We start from the raw sequence: 19,028 nt of genomic DNA on the forward strand, positions 1-19,028 counted from the left end.
TTGGAAGCCTGTCCCTCCCTATTTGTGTGCAATATTATAACATCCTGGCAGCACCAACACCTCATGGCATATTGATACTGGATATGAAGAAGGGGAGCTCAAAGGCCGACATGGGCAAATATGTATTACATAGAACTATAACCTCCCCTCATCGATAGGAATATACCCATGTACTGCAGTACATGGGTGCATTCTTATGGATGAGGGAGGTTATAACACTTAGGCCAATTACGGTACACTGGACAGTGCTTATGTAATATGATTATAACCCCCCCCCCCCCCTCATCCATAGGAATGCAAACATATACTGCACATATTTTAGCACACCTTTTGGTTAAAAATATTTTTCTTATTTTCCTCCTGTGAGGAATATGGAGTTATGGTTTCATCCCTGTCATTTGCTCCTGGAGTGGGCAGAGGAAATCAAACTCCACACGCGGGCCCTGCTTCAAAGTGCAACCAGATAGCAGAGGGACCAAAACTTAGCTGGGGGCTGATCAAAGGTGTGAAAATAGGTAATTACACACACAGAATGGCCGCCTTCGCAGACGATTTGCTGCTTCTGATGTCCAATCCTGAAGAGGCACTACCGGAGGTTATGCAGATTTTCGAATCCTTTGGGGCTATATCGAACTTTAAGATTAATTTTGATAAGTCGGAGGCCCTGGGAGTCTCCCTTCCGGCTGCTTTACGTACTACAGTCAAGGCCCCTCACGCCATTCAAATGGCCTACTCAAGCGATAAAATATTTAGGAGTAATGATCCCGATGGACCCCAAGTTGCTGTTTAGACTTAATTTCCCCCCATTGCTTTCCAAGGTCACTTCTGTTCTCTCTAAGAGCAGCTCTCCTTTCCTTACCTGGCTAGGCAGGAAAAATGTCCTCACTACCTATATCTTTCCATTAATTATGTACACTTTAAGGGCCCTTCCCATTTTAATCCCAGCCAGTTTCATTAATAAACTTCAATCCGTTATGAGCAGATATCTATGGGATAGGGGCTGCCCTAGAATGTCCTTTCGCCTTCTTTCCCGTAGAAGGAGAAATGGAGGTATTTCACTGCCGGATCTATCATCTTACATACAGGCTATCAGCTTGGAGAGATGGCTTAGATTGGCCAGACAAGAGACGCACTATATGCACGTAGACTTTGAATTGGCTCTGTTGGGTACAGAATCTTTCCACAGATTGTGGACACCAGGGAGGACAGGGGTAGGACCTAAAGTGGTGAGTGAGTTAACCAGAGGAATGTTGCATGCATGCCTTAAGGCCACGGCTTTAACCTCTGCCCAGGGTAAGATATCCCCTCTTGCACCTATTACAGCTATCCCCACACTCCTGTTTTCGCAAATTACGTCTCCTTCTGATATTTGGCTAAAGCTTTCACACCATAGAGTAGGTGACATGAAAAAGCTTCAAACCTCGTCAGACTTCTATACTGCTCTCTCGGGTGACTCAGTCCCTGGTATAGACTTCATTCAGAGAAATGATTTTGAGAGTATCTGTAAACAGTTTATGACCTCTAAGTTTATTCCAATACCAGACCCGACGTGGTTAGAGAATTTTCTATTATTGCCAAGCTTACCTCACAAATGTACCACCCTTATTTATAGACAGGTTCTAGGCGCAAGAGACTCTAAGGTGCCGCCATGGGTTGACGAATGGGGCAGAGAGCTTCACATCAAGTTTGATGACAATGATGTTCAGTGGATTCAAAAGTCCTCTCACGGCTTCTCTAAGTGTATAAAAATTCAGGAAAATTCTGTTAAGACAGCGCTGAGGTGGTATAGAACCCCCGAGTATCTTTTTGGCGATCGCCACAAACCGCAGGTCAATTCAGACCTGCTGTTTGCGGCTTTTACCTGCGGTTGATGCGCATGGGAATGCATTGTAAAGGATTAGGCCCCCAAAAGTTCAAGTCACAAAGTGGGACAAAAAATAAAGTGAAAACAAGTTGAAAGAATAAAGTTTTCCCCCAAAAAATTAAAAGTTTCAAGTAAAAATAAACAAAACGTCATTTTCCCTAAATAAAGTTTAAAAAAATTGGTAAAAAGTAGGGGGAATAAAAAAGTATACATATTAGGTATCGCCACGTCCGTATCGACGGGCTCTATAAACATATCACATGACCTAACCCCTCAGATGAACACCGTAAAAAATAAAAACTGTGCTAAATAAACCATTTTTTGTCACTGTACATCACTAAAAGTGTAATAGCAAGCGATCAAAAAGTCATATGCACCCCAAAATAGTGCCAATCAAACCGGCATCTCATCCCGCAAAAAATGAGACCCTACCTAAGATAATCGCCCAAAAACTTAAAAAACTATGGCTCTCAGAATATGGAGACACTAAAACATAATATCATTTTTGAAAGAAAAAATAATAATCGTGTAAGGCTACTTTCACACTAGCGTTCGGGCGGATCCGTTCTGAACGGATCCGCTCATAATAATGCAGACGGAGGCTCCGTTCAGAACGGATCCGTCTGCATTAAAATGGCAAAAAAAAAGCTAAGTGTGAAAATAGCCTCAGACGGATCCGTCCAGACTTTCAATGTAAAGTCAATGGGGGACGGATCCGCTTGAAGATTGAGCCACATTGTGGCATCTTCAAACGGATCCGTCCCCATTGACTTACATTGTAAGTCTGGACGGATCCGCACGCCTCCGCACGGCCAGGCGGACACCCGAACGCTGCAAGCAGCGTTCAGCTGTCCGCCTGTCCGTGCGGAGGCGAGCGGAGCGGAGGCTGAACGCCGCCAGACTGATGCAGTCTGAGCGGATCCGCTCCATTCAGACTGCATCAGGGCTGGACGGCTGCGTTCGGGTCCGCTCGTGAGCCCCTTCAAACGGAGCTCACGAGCGGACCGACGAACGCTAGTGTGAAAGTAGCCTAAAACTTACATAAATAAAAAAAAAAGTATACATATTAGGTATCGCCGCCTCCATATCGACCGGCTCTAAAAAAAATATCACATGAACCTAACTCCTTAGATGAACACCGTAAAAAATGTAAAATAAAAACTGTACTAAATAAAACAATTTTTTGCTACCTTACATCACAAAAAGTGTAATAGCAAGCAATAAAAAAAGTCACATGCACCCCAAAATAGTGCCAATAAAACAGTCATCTCATCCCGCAAAAATCACACTCTACCCAAGGTAATCGCCCTAAAAAAAAAAAAAATTATGGCTTTCAGACTATGGAAACACTAAAACATGATTTTTTTTGCTTCAAAAAATAAATAATTGTGTAAAACCTACATAAATAGAGCAACCAAAAATAATATGTACCCTAAACTAGAACCAACAATACTGCCACCCTATCCCATAGTTTCTAAAATGGGGCCACTTTTTTGGAGTTTCTACTCTAGGAGTGCATCAGAGGGGCTTCAAATGGGACATGGTGTCAAAAAAAAAAAACAGTCCAGCAAAATCTGCCTTCTAAAAACCGTATGGCATTCCTTTCCTTCTGCGCCCTGCCGTGTACCCGTACAGCAGTTTACGACCACATATGGGGTGTTTCTGTAAACTACAGAATCTGGGCCATAAATATTGAGTTTGGTTTGGCTGTTAACCCTTGCTTTGCAACTGGAAAAAAATTATTAAAATGGAAAATCTGCCAAAAAAGTGAAATTTTGAAATTGTATCTCTATTTTCCATTAATTCTTGTGGTTCACCTAAAGGGTTAACAAAAGTTTTGAATACCTTGTGGGGGGTAGTTTATAGAATGAGGTAATTTTTGGGTGGTTTCTATTATGTAAGCATCGCAAAGTGACTTCACACCTGAACTGGTCCCTAAAAATTGGGTTTTAGAAAATTTCTGAAAAATTTCAAGATTTGCTTCTAAACTTCTAAGCCTTGTAACATCCCCAAAAAATAAAATATCATTCCCAAAATGATCCAAACATGAAGAAGTAGACATATAGGGAATGTAAAGTAATAACTATTTTTGGAGGTAATACTATGTATTATAGAAGTAGAGAAATTGAAACTTGGAAATTTGCAATTTTTTACAAATTTTTGGTAAATTACACCTCGGACCACTGTATATATTCTCTGTGTATAATCGTGTTACGTCTAGTCCGTCCTTAAGGCAATTAAATATATAATTTAATCTTGTGTTGTCCTAGTATCTCGCTCACAACACGTCTGTGTTTCGGCATAGTCATACGCTACTGCGGGTTGGTTTCTCACCCTATATAATCCCGTTAGCGGACCAGACTTATATCAAACGAGAAACTGGTGGCAGTCTACCCAGGCTGACAAAGCGCTGTTTCACTGGGGCAGTGAAAAGGCTCTCTCAGCTTGTTGCCTCTCTGTGCCCGCGTGGACAGGATCTGTCTGTGTAACCTGTATCAAGCTGACTTTACACGCTCCTAAGGAGGGTGCAACGTCACGTCTTGGTAACCAGTGACTATACTGTATCTCTAGAGATCGACATAGTTGAATTCCAGTGGGCAGCGAGGTGCGGTATTCATCACATATTGGCAGCAGCAGTGGGATTGAGATACTTGTGTGTGAGTGTGGGACCCATACTACCAAACACTAAAGACTACCAGCAGTAGCTTTTTTTGCCACTGGAGTTTTAAGATCAGCTCAACACTAGACAGTCTGAGTGCAAATAAAATAAGGTGTGTGTGTGCGCGCATCAGGTTGCAGTCTGTGTCAGTGATCATCCATGGCAATGGTGGCCAGTATCACAAGAAGCAAGGCAAAGGAGATGGTCGATGCTATGAATGGTGGCGAGGAGGACGCAGTCCAGACAGGGGGCCAGGAGGAGGTAGAAGGCAACTTTCTTCAAGGCGATGGGGAGCATGGCCAAAGCTCCCAAAGAAGCCAGTTGCCGGTGGTCAGGCCCGCACTCCACCTGCCCATCTCCTACAAGCTGCCCTGGACCGCCTCTTGGCCGGAGAACAGGCTGCGTACGAGATCCTCTTGGCAGCTGCAGAGCGTCGTGAGCAAGCAGAATCTGCAGAATGTCACGAGCAAGCACAGGCCGAGCGTGAGTGCCAGCTGCAAGTGCTCCAGCTCCAACTCCACCAGCCCTCCCCAGCCCGATGTGAGTCTCCAGAGATCCGGATTCCAATACTACGGGGAGAGGACTTCCCCCTGCTGGACAAAGATGGGGACTTGGACACCTTCTTGTTGGTGTTTGAAACGGCCATCAGTACCAGCTGCTGGAGGACCAGTGGGTCAAATTCCTAATGCCACATCTCAGAGGGAAAGCCCTCGAAATCTACGGGTACCTGCCCAGCGAGGCCATCCTGAGCTATGAGGACATCAAGCAGGCTCTGGTCCAGCAGTACAACTTAACCCCTGAGACGTACCGGAAAAAGCTCTGGAGTTTGCAGCAGGGCCCTACCCAGAGCTGGGCCAATCACATGCGGGCCTTGCTGAGAGCGGTCGACCAATGGACCACGGGATTGGAGCTCACCACCATCAAGCAGCTGAAGGAGCTCATCGCCACAGAGCAGTTTTTGTGGAATTGCCTGGAGGACCTCCAGCAGTACCTCCGTGACGGGAAGCCAAAGGGTGCCTCTGCAACAGCAGCTTGGCCGATGAGTACTCCAACAACAAGACTTCAGAGGCCCGGAAACCTGTCAGCTAGAGAGGGGGTAAGACGCTCGCTGCACCTGCTACCCCTGCCCCTAGGTCCAAGTGGGCACCTGCCCCTGCTTCACTTTCCACATCGGTAGGGGTACCCCGACTTTGCCACCTATGTAAGCAGCAAGGACACTTCAAGGCCATGTGTCCGAGGGAAAGCAGGCAATACCAGCGGTGGCAGCGGCCATAGCTGCTGTCACACGCAGTGGGAGTGCTGGGGCCCTAGGAGCCCCTGAGGGGTCTGATAGCTTTCCCCCTTCCGACCAAGTGGCTTCTGAGTCAGACGGAGGCCAGGAGACAGGTCCCAGGGACCTGACAGAGGATGTGGCAGTCTAGTCTATTCTGGCTATGTCCGGTCAGGGGTTTCAGGCGGCAATAGCGGCTGACGCCAGCCTGAACTCTCTCAAGGAGCAGGCGGCACAGCCTCCCTCGGACTCAGACCTCGAGTGGGTGGTCTGGGACCAAGGATATTTTTTTTCCCGTGATTTGTTTAACTTGTCCTGAAGGAGTGGCACCTTCATTTATTAATACGCTCATATCTTGGGAGTAGTATTCATGTGCACTTTTGCCCCACCTATCTAAAAGGGTGACCTTGATTAAGGTGGTACATATAGTTGTGTGTGCTCCTCCTCCCACCAATTGCTGCTGTACATGGAGGTAACTAGTAGCAACACATATGTGCGGGGTCTGCTCTCCTAAACATAAATGCATAACGGCATAGGCAGGTTTAGCATAGGACCCGTCTGAACTGAGACCATCTTGTCGCTTGGTAGGTGTGCTTAGATGCGTTTTGATCAAAATGTATTGACCAAGTGTCTCAGATTTTATCAATAGAGTGAGGGCTTAGGCCATATGTTATGCTTGCATCTATTATTATAGTGCTTTAGTTTCTGTGAATGTCACTAAGACAAAGGCCAGATTAGCTCAACATTCTAATGGCCAAATATGGTGGCCGAAGTGGCTGCCTACTGCCGTTCATGTGACACCTGCCAGCGGGTGGGCAAGGCGGGGCTGCGCCCAAAAGCCCCACTGGAAACGCTGCCCATAATTGAAGAGCCTTTCAGGAGGGTGGCTGTGGATCTGATTGGACTGCTGTCCATTCCCTGGCAGCTCCGGGAAACGCTTCATATTGATGGTAGTAGATTATGCCACCCAGTACCTGGAAGCGGTAGCCCTGTCATTCATCTGGGCCGACAAGGTGGCCACCGCCTTGCTGGAGATTTTCTCAAAAGTGGGCTTTCCCCAGGAAATGCTCACCGACCGGGGGACCCAGTTCATGTCGCAATTGATGGAGTCCCTCTGTAGGCAGTCGCAGGTGCAACATCTGGTGACCAGCCCTTACCACCCACAGACCAACGGCCTGTGCGAACGGTTTAATGCCACCTTAAAACAGATGCTTAAGATGTCGGTCGACTCCCACGGGCGTGACTGGGAGCGGTACCTCCCACACCTGCTATTCTCCTACCAGGAGGTCCCACAGGCTTCCACAGGGTTCTCCCCCTTCGAGCTCCTGTACGGATGACATGTGTGGGGGCCCCTGGCTCTGGTGAAAGAGGCCTAGGAGGGAGATGTAGCCACCCCTGGAGTGTCAGTCGTCGAGTAGGTAGAGTGTGCTTCCGGGACAAGATGCAGGCCTTGTCGCAGCTGGTGCACAATAATATGGAGCAAGCCCAGGCCGACCAGAAGCAATGGTATGACCAGAACGCTTGTGAGAGGACCTACCAGGTGGGTCAAAAGGTATGGGTACTGGTCCCCGTACCTCAGGACAAGCTTCAGGCGGCCTGGGAAGGCTTGTACCTTGTGCACCAGCCCCTCAATGCCATAACGTACATGGTCACCCTGGACCACACCCGGAGAATGCAGAAGGCTTTCCACATGCACATGATGAAGGCACATCATGAGAGGGAGGTATGTGCCCTCCCTGTATGCAAGCTTCCAGAAGAGGGGGAGGAGGACACCCTTCTGGATATGCTCACCCAGGTTAAGGCGGGTGGGTCCATCGAGGATATGGAGGTAGGCCAACAGCTCTTGAAGGGCCAACGGTCCAAGCTGTGGGCTACCCTTCACCCCTTCCAGGAATTGTTCAGCAACAAGCCTGGAAGGGCAGCGTTGGCCATCCATCACGTGGACACCGGGGATCACCCCCCAATCCGGTGTTCAGCATATCGGATTTCCTTGGAGGTGCGGGAGCACATGCGCCAAGAGATCGACGAGATGCTGAATCTGGGGGTTATCCAGGCATCCAACAATGCTTGGGCCTCACCTGTGGTCCTTGTCCCAAAGAAGGACCGGACCACCTGGTTCTGCGTGGACTACAGAGGACTCAACAATGTCACAGTCACCGATGCGTACCCAATGCCACGCATCGATGACCTGCTCGACCAGTTGGCTGGGGCCCAGTACCCGACTATGATGGATTTGAGCCGGGGGTATTATCAGATTACACTGATCTGTGAGGCGCAGCAACGTTCTGCCTTTATCACCCACTTTGGATTGTACAAGTCCACTATGATGCCATTTGGCATGAAGAATGCCCCTGCCACCTTTCAGTGGATGGTCAACATGCTGATTAAGGGACTTGAAGGGTACACAGCCGTGTACCTGGATGACATTGCCATCTTCAGTCCCACATGGGAGGATCACCTAGAGCACCTGACACAGGTGCTCGGGCGAATCCACCAGGCAGGCTTGACGATAAAGCTGGAAAAGTGCCAGCTGGGCATGAGCGAGGTCCACTACCTGGGGCAACAGGTAGGCGGGGGGTCCATGAAGCCAGAGCCCGGGAAGCAGCCGACTTCACGCGGCCGTTTATAGTACAGACCGACACCAGTGATTTTGGCCTCTGTGCTGTGCTCAGCCAGGTCAACACTACGGGCCAGGCCTACTCCACGATGGAGAAGGAGTGTCTGGCACTTGTCTGGGCACTGCAACGGTTGCAGCTGTACTTATACGGGCGCCGCTTTACTGTGGAGATGGACCAAGACCCTGTTTCAGGAATAAATGGGAGGCTGTTACGCTGGAGCCTCGCTCTCCAGCAGTACCAACACAGGAATGTGCTGCCCCCTGGCGCCCTCTAAACAGGGGAGGTGTGAAGAATATGGAGTTATGGTTTCATCCATGCCATTTGCTCCAGGAGTGGGCAGAGGAAATCAAACTCCACAGGGGGGCCCTGCTTCAAAGCGCAACCAGATAGCAGAGGGACCAAAACTCTGCAGGGGTCCTGACTGCTAGCAGGCCACACTTGTTTACATTTCACACCTCCATTCAGATATAACTGTTCCTGCAGTAAAAGTTCCCTGCAGGGGTCTCAGCTAGTATCCAGTTCAATCGGATCCCTCAGACATCATGGAACCGGCGATTCATAAGGAATTATGAATCGCCCACCCATCACAGGCATAAGTAAGTTATAGATCTGTGACCCCGGGGCCAAGACTGACTTGCCCCTGGTTGTAGGTTGGTAGTAGGGTACCAGAAAGGGGAGATACACTGATCTCCCCACAAAAACCTAGTAATGGTTCCATGTTTGGGCTTTACCTGTAGCCGTAACCCGTTGTTCCAAGAAACATCTCCCAGTGAACTTCTGGTCTGGAGCTTTGGGCCCTAATGGGTTTTGTGGGTCGTTTGGCTGCCAGGGCCGGGAGGGAGGAAGGGAGAACAGCTCCCAGAGTCAGGGAGGAGCGTGGCCGACTACAGGTGAAAAGACCTATGCAGGCAGAGTCCAACGTCTTTCTCCGGGGGGGGGGCTATTACGTCATGTAACGTGTTTGGAGGGACCTGGAAACTGCTGACATCACTGCTTCCCATGTGACTACAGCCAAGCCTCACAGCAACCCATTATTCCTCACCACCCAAAGGAATCATCCATCTGGTAAACTGACTTTTGTTCTGCTTAATCCTGTTTGTACCACGGCATCTGTATTTACACCTCAGACCACTGTATATATTCTCTGTGTATGTTGTGTTACGTCTAGTGCGTCCATAAGGCAATTAAATATACAATTTAATCTTTTGCTGTCCTTTTATCTCGATCACGAATCCCCAGGTCTGTGTTTCGGCATAGTTATACGCTACTGCGGGTTGGTTTCTCACCCTATATAATCCCATTAATGGACCGGGCTTATATCAAACGAGAAACTGGTGGCAGTCTACCCAGGCTGAGAAAGCGCTGTTTCACTGGAGCAGTGAAAAGGCTCTCTCAGCTTGTTACCTCTCTGTGCCCACGTGGACAGGAGCTGTCTGTGTAAACTGTATGAAGCTGACTTTAAGCGCTCCTAAGGAGGGCGCAACGTCACATTTTGGTAACCAGTGACTATACCGTATGTCGAGAGCTCTACGTAGTTAACGTCCGGCGGGCAGCGAAGTGCGGTATTCGTCGCACCTCCTCTAAAACCTTATCAAGCGAAAAATATAGTAGTTTTCCATAGAAAGTTTTTTTTACATATATTGCACTGACATATCTATAGACCAATACATTAGCTTGCATGTTAATTAGTACAGAGGTGGTTGTTACAGTATTCCCAAGTATTGACTGCAATGCCTTCAATGAACCCTGGGCTGTCATCCCATACAAGGTATAGGCTCTGATTGCATCACAGGGATGGACAAGGTGTCCCCCCCCCCCCCCCCAGATTATATATACAGTCGGGTCCATAAATATTGTGACATAAAACAAAATTCTAACATTTTTGGCTCCATACACCACCACAATGGATTTGAAATTAAATGAACAAGATGTGCTTTAACTGCAGACTGTCAGCTTTAATTTGAGGGTATTTACATCCAAATCAGGTGAACGGTGTAGGAATAGTTTGCATATGTGCCTCCCACTTGTTAAGGAACCAAAAGTAATGGGACAGAATAATAATCATAAATCAAACTTTCACTTTTTACTACTTGGATACAAATCCTTTGTAGTCAATTACAGCCTGAAGTCTGTAACGCATAGACATCACCATACGCTGAGTTTCATCCATGGTGTTGCTCTACCAGGCCTCTACTGCAACTTCAGTTCCTGCTTGTTTCCCTTCAGTTTTGTCTTCAGCAAGTGAAATGCATGCTCAAATCGGATTCAGGTCAGGTGATTGTCTTGGCCATTGCATAACATTCCACTTCTTTCCCTTAAAAAAATTCTTTGGTTGCTTTTTCAGTATGCTTTGGGTCATTGGTCCATCTGCACTGTGAAGCGCCGTCCAATGAAGCATTTGGCTGAATATGAGCAGATAATATTGCCCTTACACTTCAAAATTCCTCCTCCTGCTTTTGTCAGCAGTCACATCATCAATAAATACAAGAGAACCAGTTCCATTGGCAGCCATACATGCCCACGCCATGACACTATCACCACCATGCTTCACTGATGAGGTGGTATGCTTAGGATCATGAGCAGTTCCTTTCCTTCTCCATACTCTTCTCTTCCAATCACTCTGGTACAAGTTGATCTTGGTCTCATCTGTCCATAGGATGTTGTTCCAGAACTGTGAAGGCTTTTTATTTTTATGTTGTTTGGCAAACTCTAATCTGGCCTTCCTGTTTTTGAGGCACACCAATGTTTTACATCTTATGGTAAACCCTCTGTATTCACTCTGGTGAAGTCTTCGCTTAACTGTTGACTTTGACACACATACACCTACCTCCTGGAGAGTGTTATTGATCTGGCCAACTGTTGTGAAGGGCGTTTCCTTCACCAGGGAAATAATTATTCGGTCCTCCACCACAGTTGTTTTCCGTGGTCTTCCGGGTCTTTTGGTGTTTCTCACCGACGAGTTCCTTCTTTTTAAGTATGTTCCAAACAGTTGTTTTGGCCACGCCTAATGTTTTTGCGATCTCTCTGATGGGGTTTTTTTTTTTTTTTTTTCACCCTAATGATGGCTTGCTTCACTGATGGTGACAGCTCTTTGGATCTCATCTTGAGAGTTGACAGCAACAGATTCCAAATGCAAATAGCACTTTTGAAATGAACTCTGGACCTTTTATCTGCTCATTGTAATTGGGATAATGAAGGAATAACACACCTGACCATGGAACAGCTGAGAAGCCATTGTCCCATTACTTTTGGTAACAAGTGGGAGGCACATATGCAAACTGTTGTAATTCCTACACCGTTCACCTTATTTGGATGTAAATACCCTCAAATTAAAGCTGACAGTCTGCTGTTAAAGAACATCTTGTTCATTTAATTTCAAATCCATTGTGGTGGTGTATAGAGCCCAAAAAATGTTACAATTGTGTTGATGTCCCAATATTTATGGACCCGACTGTAGATGCCGTGGCAGGCGTTTCTTGTGGCATTCTAAGAGCGTGGCTACATGTAGCAGGTCCACTGTGTTGCACAGGGTGAAATCTGAGGCAGAAATATGCAAAAAAATATATATTGATATTTAGAGAATTTAAAACCCACCTACTCAGATGTCGAGTCATGTGAGGTTTTTATTGCAGACTTGTTAATATCTCAACCACTTCGCTGCTACTGTAAACTATGGAATATCCTCACACACACTAAGCCTGCCCCATGGCATGAAGAATTCACAATTTGAATCGCTGATGACCCAATCTGTTATCTTTTTAATCTTTTACATCTCTTGCCTGACCACATTACAGTCATGGAGCAGTGTAAACAAATCTAGTTTTATTGTGTGTTGCATGAAATGTATTATGTAGTGGGCACCATTTTCACCTATCCTGCTCCAGCAAAATGAGTAGTGTGCCAGTGCAGCCATGCCATTTAGCCATCACCTCTACCTTGTTAGACAATCACAGGCCACATCTTCTAGTACAGGTATCAGCAACCCTCGGCACTCCAGCTGCTGTGAAACTACAACTCCCAGCATGCAAACTTACTCTGTTGTGCTTGTAAGGCCTGTTTAACACTTGAGTTGTGGTGTTCTGGTTTTGAGATCCGGCAGAGGAACTCAACAAATCTGTTTTGGCCTGGTTTTATGTCCCCATTCATTGTCAATGGGGACAAAACTGATCAGGATGCATTCTGTTCTGTTTTGTTAAGTTTTTTTTGACTGGACATAAAACTGCTGCAAGCTGCAGTTTTGTGTCCAGTCTGCAAAACAAAAGAAAACAGATCTGGCATGAGAATCAATGGTGTTGGATCTATTTCTTTTAGCGAGAAAACTTACAATGATTTTCATACCGGATTTGGTTTGTTCTGTTTAGATTTAATACAACTGGCTTTGGCCAAAACAGATACATCTGGATGTATGAAACGGCACATATTTGTTTAATTCTGGTTTTGAGATCCTCTGCTGGATCTCAAAACCGGAAACCCACAACGCAAGTGTGAAACAGGCCTAACTCCCACAGAAGTAAAAAGGAGGATTCTGCGAGTTGTAGTCTCAGAACAGCGTGTGTGCCGGAGGCTGCTGATCACTGTTCTAGTGCATTGTACATGGGAAGTTTTACAAACCATTCACTGTTCTGCTCTGTAATCCAACCTAAGACATACATCTTTAGTGCTGGCATCACCAAGCGCAATTCATGTTTCTTCTGAGGAAACTGGGAAGATCACATTGGGTCTCCCATCTTAGGTCTCTTTCAGAAGGCAGCACAGTGAACACAGATAGAGTCTTTCCTGCAGACCCATTCATTTGAATGGTTGTCCATCTTTCCTGCAAGACTTGGTTTGGTTCGTATAGATTGCGTGGGTGGGGTTTCAGTGCAAGTTGTTGTCCGTTGGAAACTCTGACCGCCCAGGCGGAAACATTGCCTGTGTGAAATAAGCCTTACTGGAAGCCTGTGCTTGCTAACCAGTCTTGGAGCCATTTTTGACATGTTTCTATATACAAATGGAAAGGAATTCATATATACTGTAACCATAAGATGTGACATTTGTGGTTCGATTAGTTTACTACGAGGGTCTACAAAATTAAAACTGACACATTGTCCTTAAACTCATTCAAATAAAGAAATGTTCTTGTAGAAGAGAACATAAGATACGATTCCATGCTGCGTGAGTTATTTATTTCCACATTATTACTGTATAGAACACACGTGCAAATCAAGAAGAAAAAAAATTAAGCAAGTTGACATATTTTCTGGTGTGTTTTAGTATGAAAGATATCATACGTATGTCACTCATACACAGACTGGAACATTTGTTGTCCTATTTTAATGTATGCTTCTCTCTCCTCATCAGTCATGAATGACACTAGACCTGGATTTTGACTGACCTCACTGTACATATGGGGCTGGCCACCAACCATGACCACTGGGTCATCGGCTTCAGCCTCTTCCTCCAGCCCTGCGCTGCTCGTGGATTTTCCCTCAGCCAGCTTTGTGTGTTTTTTCTCTTCGTCGGACTCACTGGTATCACTTTCGGAATCACTTTTGGCAATCTTGGTGACAGTTGGAAGAGATCCGGATTTCATCTCGTGGATTAAGAGAGTCCTTATCACTTCATTGTCATTACCCTGGTCTTTATTGGCATTTTCATCCACAGTCTCTGGTTCTTCAAATGCTTTGGAAACAGGAGCAAAGAAAAAAAAATGGTATTTGATTTACAGAAAAGGATATTAAGAAAGTTATCAACAAAGAAGAGGATGTTATTTTGATGGGAGAACCAATCCAACCTCTGCTTTTATAGTCTAAGATTTACATGGAGGTGAAGTCAAGTGGGCCTAGGGAGACGGAGGCTGGATTGACCCATCCTGCCCACACATTATGTATATAAACTGAATGCAACATCCAGAAACAATTTAACACACAGTCTATTCTAATGCTATCAGTGGGGTAGATCACCAAGAACATGAGGACTTCATAAGTAGATATTGATTTCCTAGTAGTGAAAGAATGTATTTAAGAAGGGAATGTAAATGTAAAACCAGATCGCCAGACATATCATATCCTTTTTTTCTAATCAGTTTTTATTTTCTGATTGCATGATTAGGGGGGCGGCCATCTTGCCTGATCTGTTCTTAACAGCATTTAGACATCTGCTTTACAGCAGCCACATGGGCCATAGACACAATGGTCAGGAGCTGACTCACTGACTTCTATAGGAGAGTTTTCTAGGCATGCTCTGTGACCAGTGCAAAGGTCAGGAGGGAGAAGATAAGCTTTGACAATCATCTATGGTGAATGGTGGAGCCAGTCTAATTATGCCTTTTTTAGATATAGACATAGAAAATTAAAAATAACCACCAAAAAATCTTTAAAAATTTTTTTTTTAAAAAGGTCATTTTCTGATGACACATTCCCTTTAAGCAAGTTGAGCTTAGATATATTGTCCTAATTACTAATCCCAGAACCATCACCATGTTTATATTGAGCAGGGGTCAGCAACCTCCTACATTCCAGTTGTTATTAAACTACAAATCCCAGCATCCACCACTCACTTCTATGGGAGTTTTGAGAACAGCTGAGGAAGTGTACATGTACAAGTGTACAAGCTCTAATGCCGAAGGTTGCTGGCCCCTGAAATAGGGGCACCAGTGACTTCAGGTGTATCTCACAATACTCACGGAGATTAGCTTTGATTTCTTCAGGCTGGGCTTCAGTCACAGCAACTGTACTTTCCGTCATCCAGACTGGCTGCTCCTTCCCCTTCTTTTCTTTTACCTTTCTAACCTCAGTCTCACGGACATTAATGGTCACATTCTGGACATACATATTGTCCATAGATGAAGTTCTGTTTGCCCATCTCCCCTGGAGCACTTGCATATCAACCATTGGCACATCAGAACTCTGTTCATAGCTAAAGTAAATAGGCTTGAGTTATGAGGAGCAGCCACCAGAATTTGGCTAAAATGTAAAGTTTTAGTTGGGTCATGATAAGGCTACTTTCACACCTGCGTTCGGTGGAGATCCATCTGGTATCTGCACAGACGGATCCTCACCTATAAATGCAAACGATGGTATCCGTTCAGAACGTATCCGTCTGCATACACTTAGACTTTTTTTTTTACTAAGTGTAAGTCAAACGGATCAGTCCTGACTTTACATTACAAGTCAATGGGGGACGTATCCATTTACAATTGCACCAGTATTGTGTCAATGTAGACGGATCCGTCCCCATTGACTTACATTGTAAGTCAGGACGGATCCGTATGGCTCCGCACCACCAGGCGGACACCAAAACGCTGTCTGCCTCCAGAGCGGAATGGAGGCGGAACGGAGCCAAACTGATACATTCTCAACGGATTCGCATCCATTCAGAATGCATTGGGGCTAAACTGATCCGTTTGGGGGCGCTTGTGAGAGCCTTGAAACGGATCTCACAGGCAGACACCGAAACGGCAGTGTGAAAGTAGCCTAAGCTCTACGATCTTGCAGGGAACGCTAAAAATATCCAAGGGCTACTACACAACAGAAGAATATACTTTACATGTTTAAAGCATTCACATTATCTATTCCTCAAATGTAAAATTTTTAATTTTATTTTTGTTAAGTAAGTTAAGTAAATGGGGCTGAGCTGCGATACTAAGCACAGCCGTTATACTATGTACGGTGCTCTGCTTTGTGAGCTGAGAGAAGGCCGCGGCACTATTCTAGTACCAGTGCCTTCTCAAACAGCTGATCAGCAGGGTTTCCGGGTGTCAGACCCCCACAGATCATCAGTTACAAAACTGTGGAAAAACTAATATTTAGCTAAAAATAAAAACTTTGGAAAACACAAATTTTTCTTTGCATCACCATATTCTGACCCGCATAACTGTAATATATACACATAGTGGATATAAAAAGTCTACACACCCCTGTTAAAATATCAGGTTTCTGTGATGTAAAAAAAATGAGACAAAGATAAATCATTTCAGAACTTTTTTCACATTTAATGTGACCTATAAACTGTACCATTTAATTGAAAAACAAACTGAAATCTTTTAGGTGGAGGGAAGAAAACAAAAAAATCTAAAATAATGTGGTTGCATAAGTGTGCACACCCTCTTATAACTGGGGATGTAGCTGTGTTCAGAATGAAGCAATCACATTCAAAATCATGTTAAAGGATAACTGTCACATTTAGACCCCAATTTCAATTTTCATATATGTAGTTACTAATAACATGATATTCCAGAATCAGTTACTATTAGACTGACTTACCCCATATTTAATAAGATTCAGCCCTTAACCAGTCTGCATAAAACTGCAATTTCACTATTCAGTTACGATGGCCGCCACTGCCCTCACCCTGAGGCTAATCCCGCCTGCCCTCACTAGCCAGTACAATAGCCCCCCAAAGGTGTCAGTAACCAGAGCCCTCCCCCTAAAGGGTTAATCTCCTGCAGCACAAAGGGGTCCTCTTACCACATGTTGCTTTCATTTATACACTGAGCAGACGGCAGATCTCCCTTCCCTGGTCTGCGCTGCTTCCACTCTGCATTCTCCAGCTCCGCTGAGTGAGGGAGCGTCTGCCAAGCGCAGGGACAGGGAGAAGTGCACACAGCCCAGGCACTGTTATCAGCTGCTGGGGAGGACCTGGCTTTAATCATTTACTTACAGTCCCTGGCTGTAATGTGACCCTGCACGCAGCGTGCTCCGTCCTTCAACAGATAGACGGACCTGCATAGCAACCTGATTTTAAGCACAGGTAAAAGTAGGCAGTACAGGGAACAAAAATGTGGAATTAAGGGGTAATTGAATACACAGTGAAAAGTTGAAATAGGGCCACCAAGGGGATATTAAATCACCACAATCCAATACTCAAAAAAATAATATATATAATATATGACAGTTATACTTTAAATAGGAGTCAGCATACACCTGCCATCATTTAAAGTGCCTCTGATTAACCCCAAATAAAGTTCAGCTGCTCTAGTTGGTCTTTTCTTAAATTTTCTTAGGGTACTTTCACACTAGCGTTTTTCTTTTCCGGCATAGAGTTCCATCACAGGGGCTCTATATCGGAAAAGAACTGATCAGTTTTATCCCCATGCATTCTGAATGGAGAGTAATCCGTTCAGGATGTCTTCAGTTCAGTCATTTTGACTGATCAGGCAAAAGAGAAAACCGTAGCATGCTATGGTTTTATCTCCGGCGAAATAAACTGAAGACTTGCCTGAATGCCGGATCCGGCATTTTTTTCCATAGGAATGTACAGACATGCGCAGACCTTTAAAAAAATAAGGAAAAAATAAATACCGGATCCGTTTTGCCTGATGACACCGGAAAAACAGATCCGGCATTGCAATGCATTTTTCTGACTGATTAGGCCAGACTGATCAACGGAACTGCCTGCCGGAATCAAACAACGCAAGTGTGAAAGTACCCTTAGTTGCAACCCACAGCAAAAGCCATGGTCCACAGAGAGCTTCCAAAGCATCAGAGTGATCTCATTGTTAAAAGCTATCAGTCAGGAGAAGGGTACAAAAGAATTTCCAAGGCATTAGATATACCATGGAACACAGTCATCATCAAGTGGAGAAAATATGGCACAACAGTGACATTACCAAGAACTGGACGTCCCTCCAAAATTGATGAAAAGACTAGAAGAAAACTGGTCTGGGAGGCTACCAAGAGGCCTACAGCAACATTAAAGGAGCTGCAAGAATATCTGGCAAGTACTGGCTGTGTGGTACATATGACAACAATCTCCCGAATTCTTCTGGGCTATGGGGAAGAGTGGCAAGACGAAAGCCTTTTCTTACGAAGAAAAACATCCAAGCCAGGCTACATTTTGCAAAAACAAAACCATCTGAAGTCTCCCAAAAGCATGTGGGAAAAAGGTGTTATGGTCTGATGAACAACACTGCACGTCACCAATAGAACACCATACCCACAGGAAGCATGGTGGTGGCAGCATCATGCTTTGGGGCTGTTTTTCTTCAGCTGGAACTTAGGCCTTAGTTAAGCTGGAGGGAATTATGAACAGTTTCAAATACCAGTCAATATTGGCACAAAACCTTCAGGCTTCTGCTAGAAAGCTGAACATGAAGAGGAACTTCATCTTTCAGCATGACAACGACCCAAAGCATACATCCAAATCAACAAAGGAATGGCTTCACCAGAAGAAGATTAAAGTTTTGAAATGGCCCAGCCAGAGCCCAGACGTGAATCAGATTGCAAATCTGTGGGTTGATCTGAATAGGGCTGTGCACAGGAGATGCCCTCACAATCTGACAGATTTGGAGTGTTTTTGCAAAGAAGAGTGGGCAAATCTTGGCAAGTCAAAATGTGCCATGCTGATAGACTCATACCCAAAAAGATTGAGTGCTGCAATAAGGGCTCTTTCACACCTGCGTTCTTTTCTTCCGGCATAGAGTTCCGTCGTCGGGGCTCTATGCCGGAAGAATCCTGATCAGTTTTATCCTAATGCATTCTGAATGGAGAGAAATCCGTTCAGGATGCATCAGGATGTCTTCAGTTCCGGAACGGAACGTTTTTTGGCTGGAGAAAATACCGCAGCATGCTGCGCTTTTTGCTCCGGCCAAAAATCCTGAAGACTTGCCGCAAGGCCGGATCCGGAATTAATGCCCAT

The 19,028-nt window shown here is 45.3% G+C and overlaps 1 protein-coding gene across 1 annotated transcript in view; it reads right to left on the bottom strand.

Moving 5' to 3' along the window:
- Positions 1 to 13,686: 13,686 nt before the first annotated feature.
- The window catches only part of LOC122939990 (general transcription factor IIE subunit 1-like), a 43,622-nt gene continuing 38,280 nt past the window's right edge, over positions 13,687 to 19,028 (bottom strand). Inside the window, exons 3-4 of the mRNA XM_044296299.1 lie at positions 15,076 to 15,308; positions 13,687 to 14,072 (exon numbers count right to left, since the gene is read on the bottom strand). Coding sequence (XP_044152234.1) covers positions 13,687 to 14,072; positions 15,076 to 15,308 — 619 coding nt within the window. The remainder of the gene's footprint in view (positions 14,073 to 15,075; positions 15,309 to 19,028) is intronic.

This window comes from Bufo gargarizans, chromosome 1 (genome assembly GCF_014858855.1).
Source record: "Bufo gargarizans isolate SCDJY-AF-19 chromosome 1, ASM1485885v1, whole genome shotgun sequence".
In the NCBI taxonomy this organism is placed as follows: domain Eukaryota; kingdom Metazoa; phylum Chordata; class Amphibia; order Anura; family Bufonidae; genus Bufo; species Bufo gargarizans.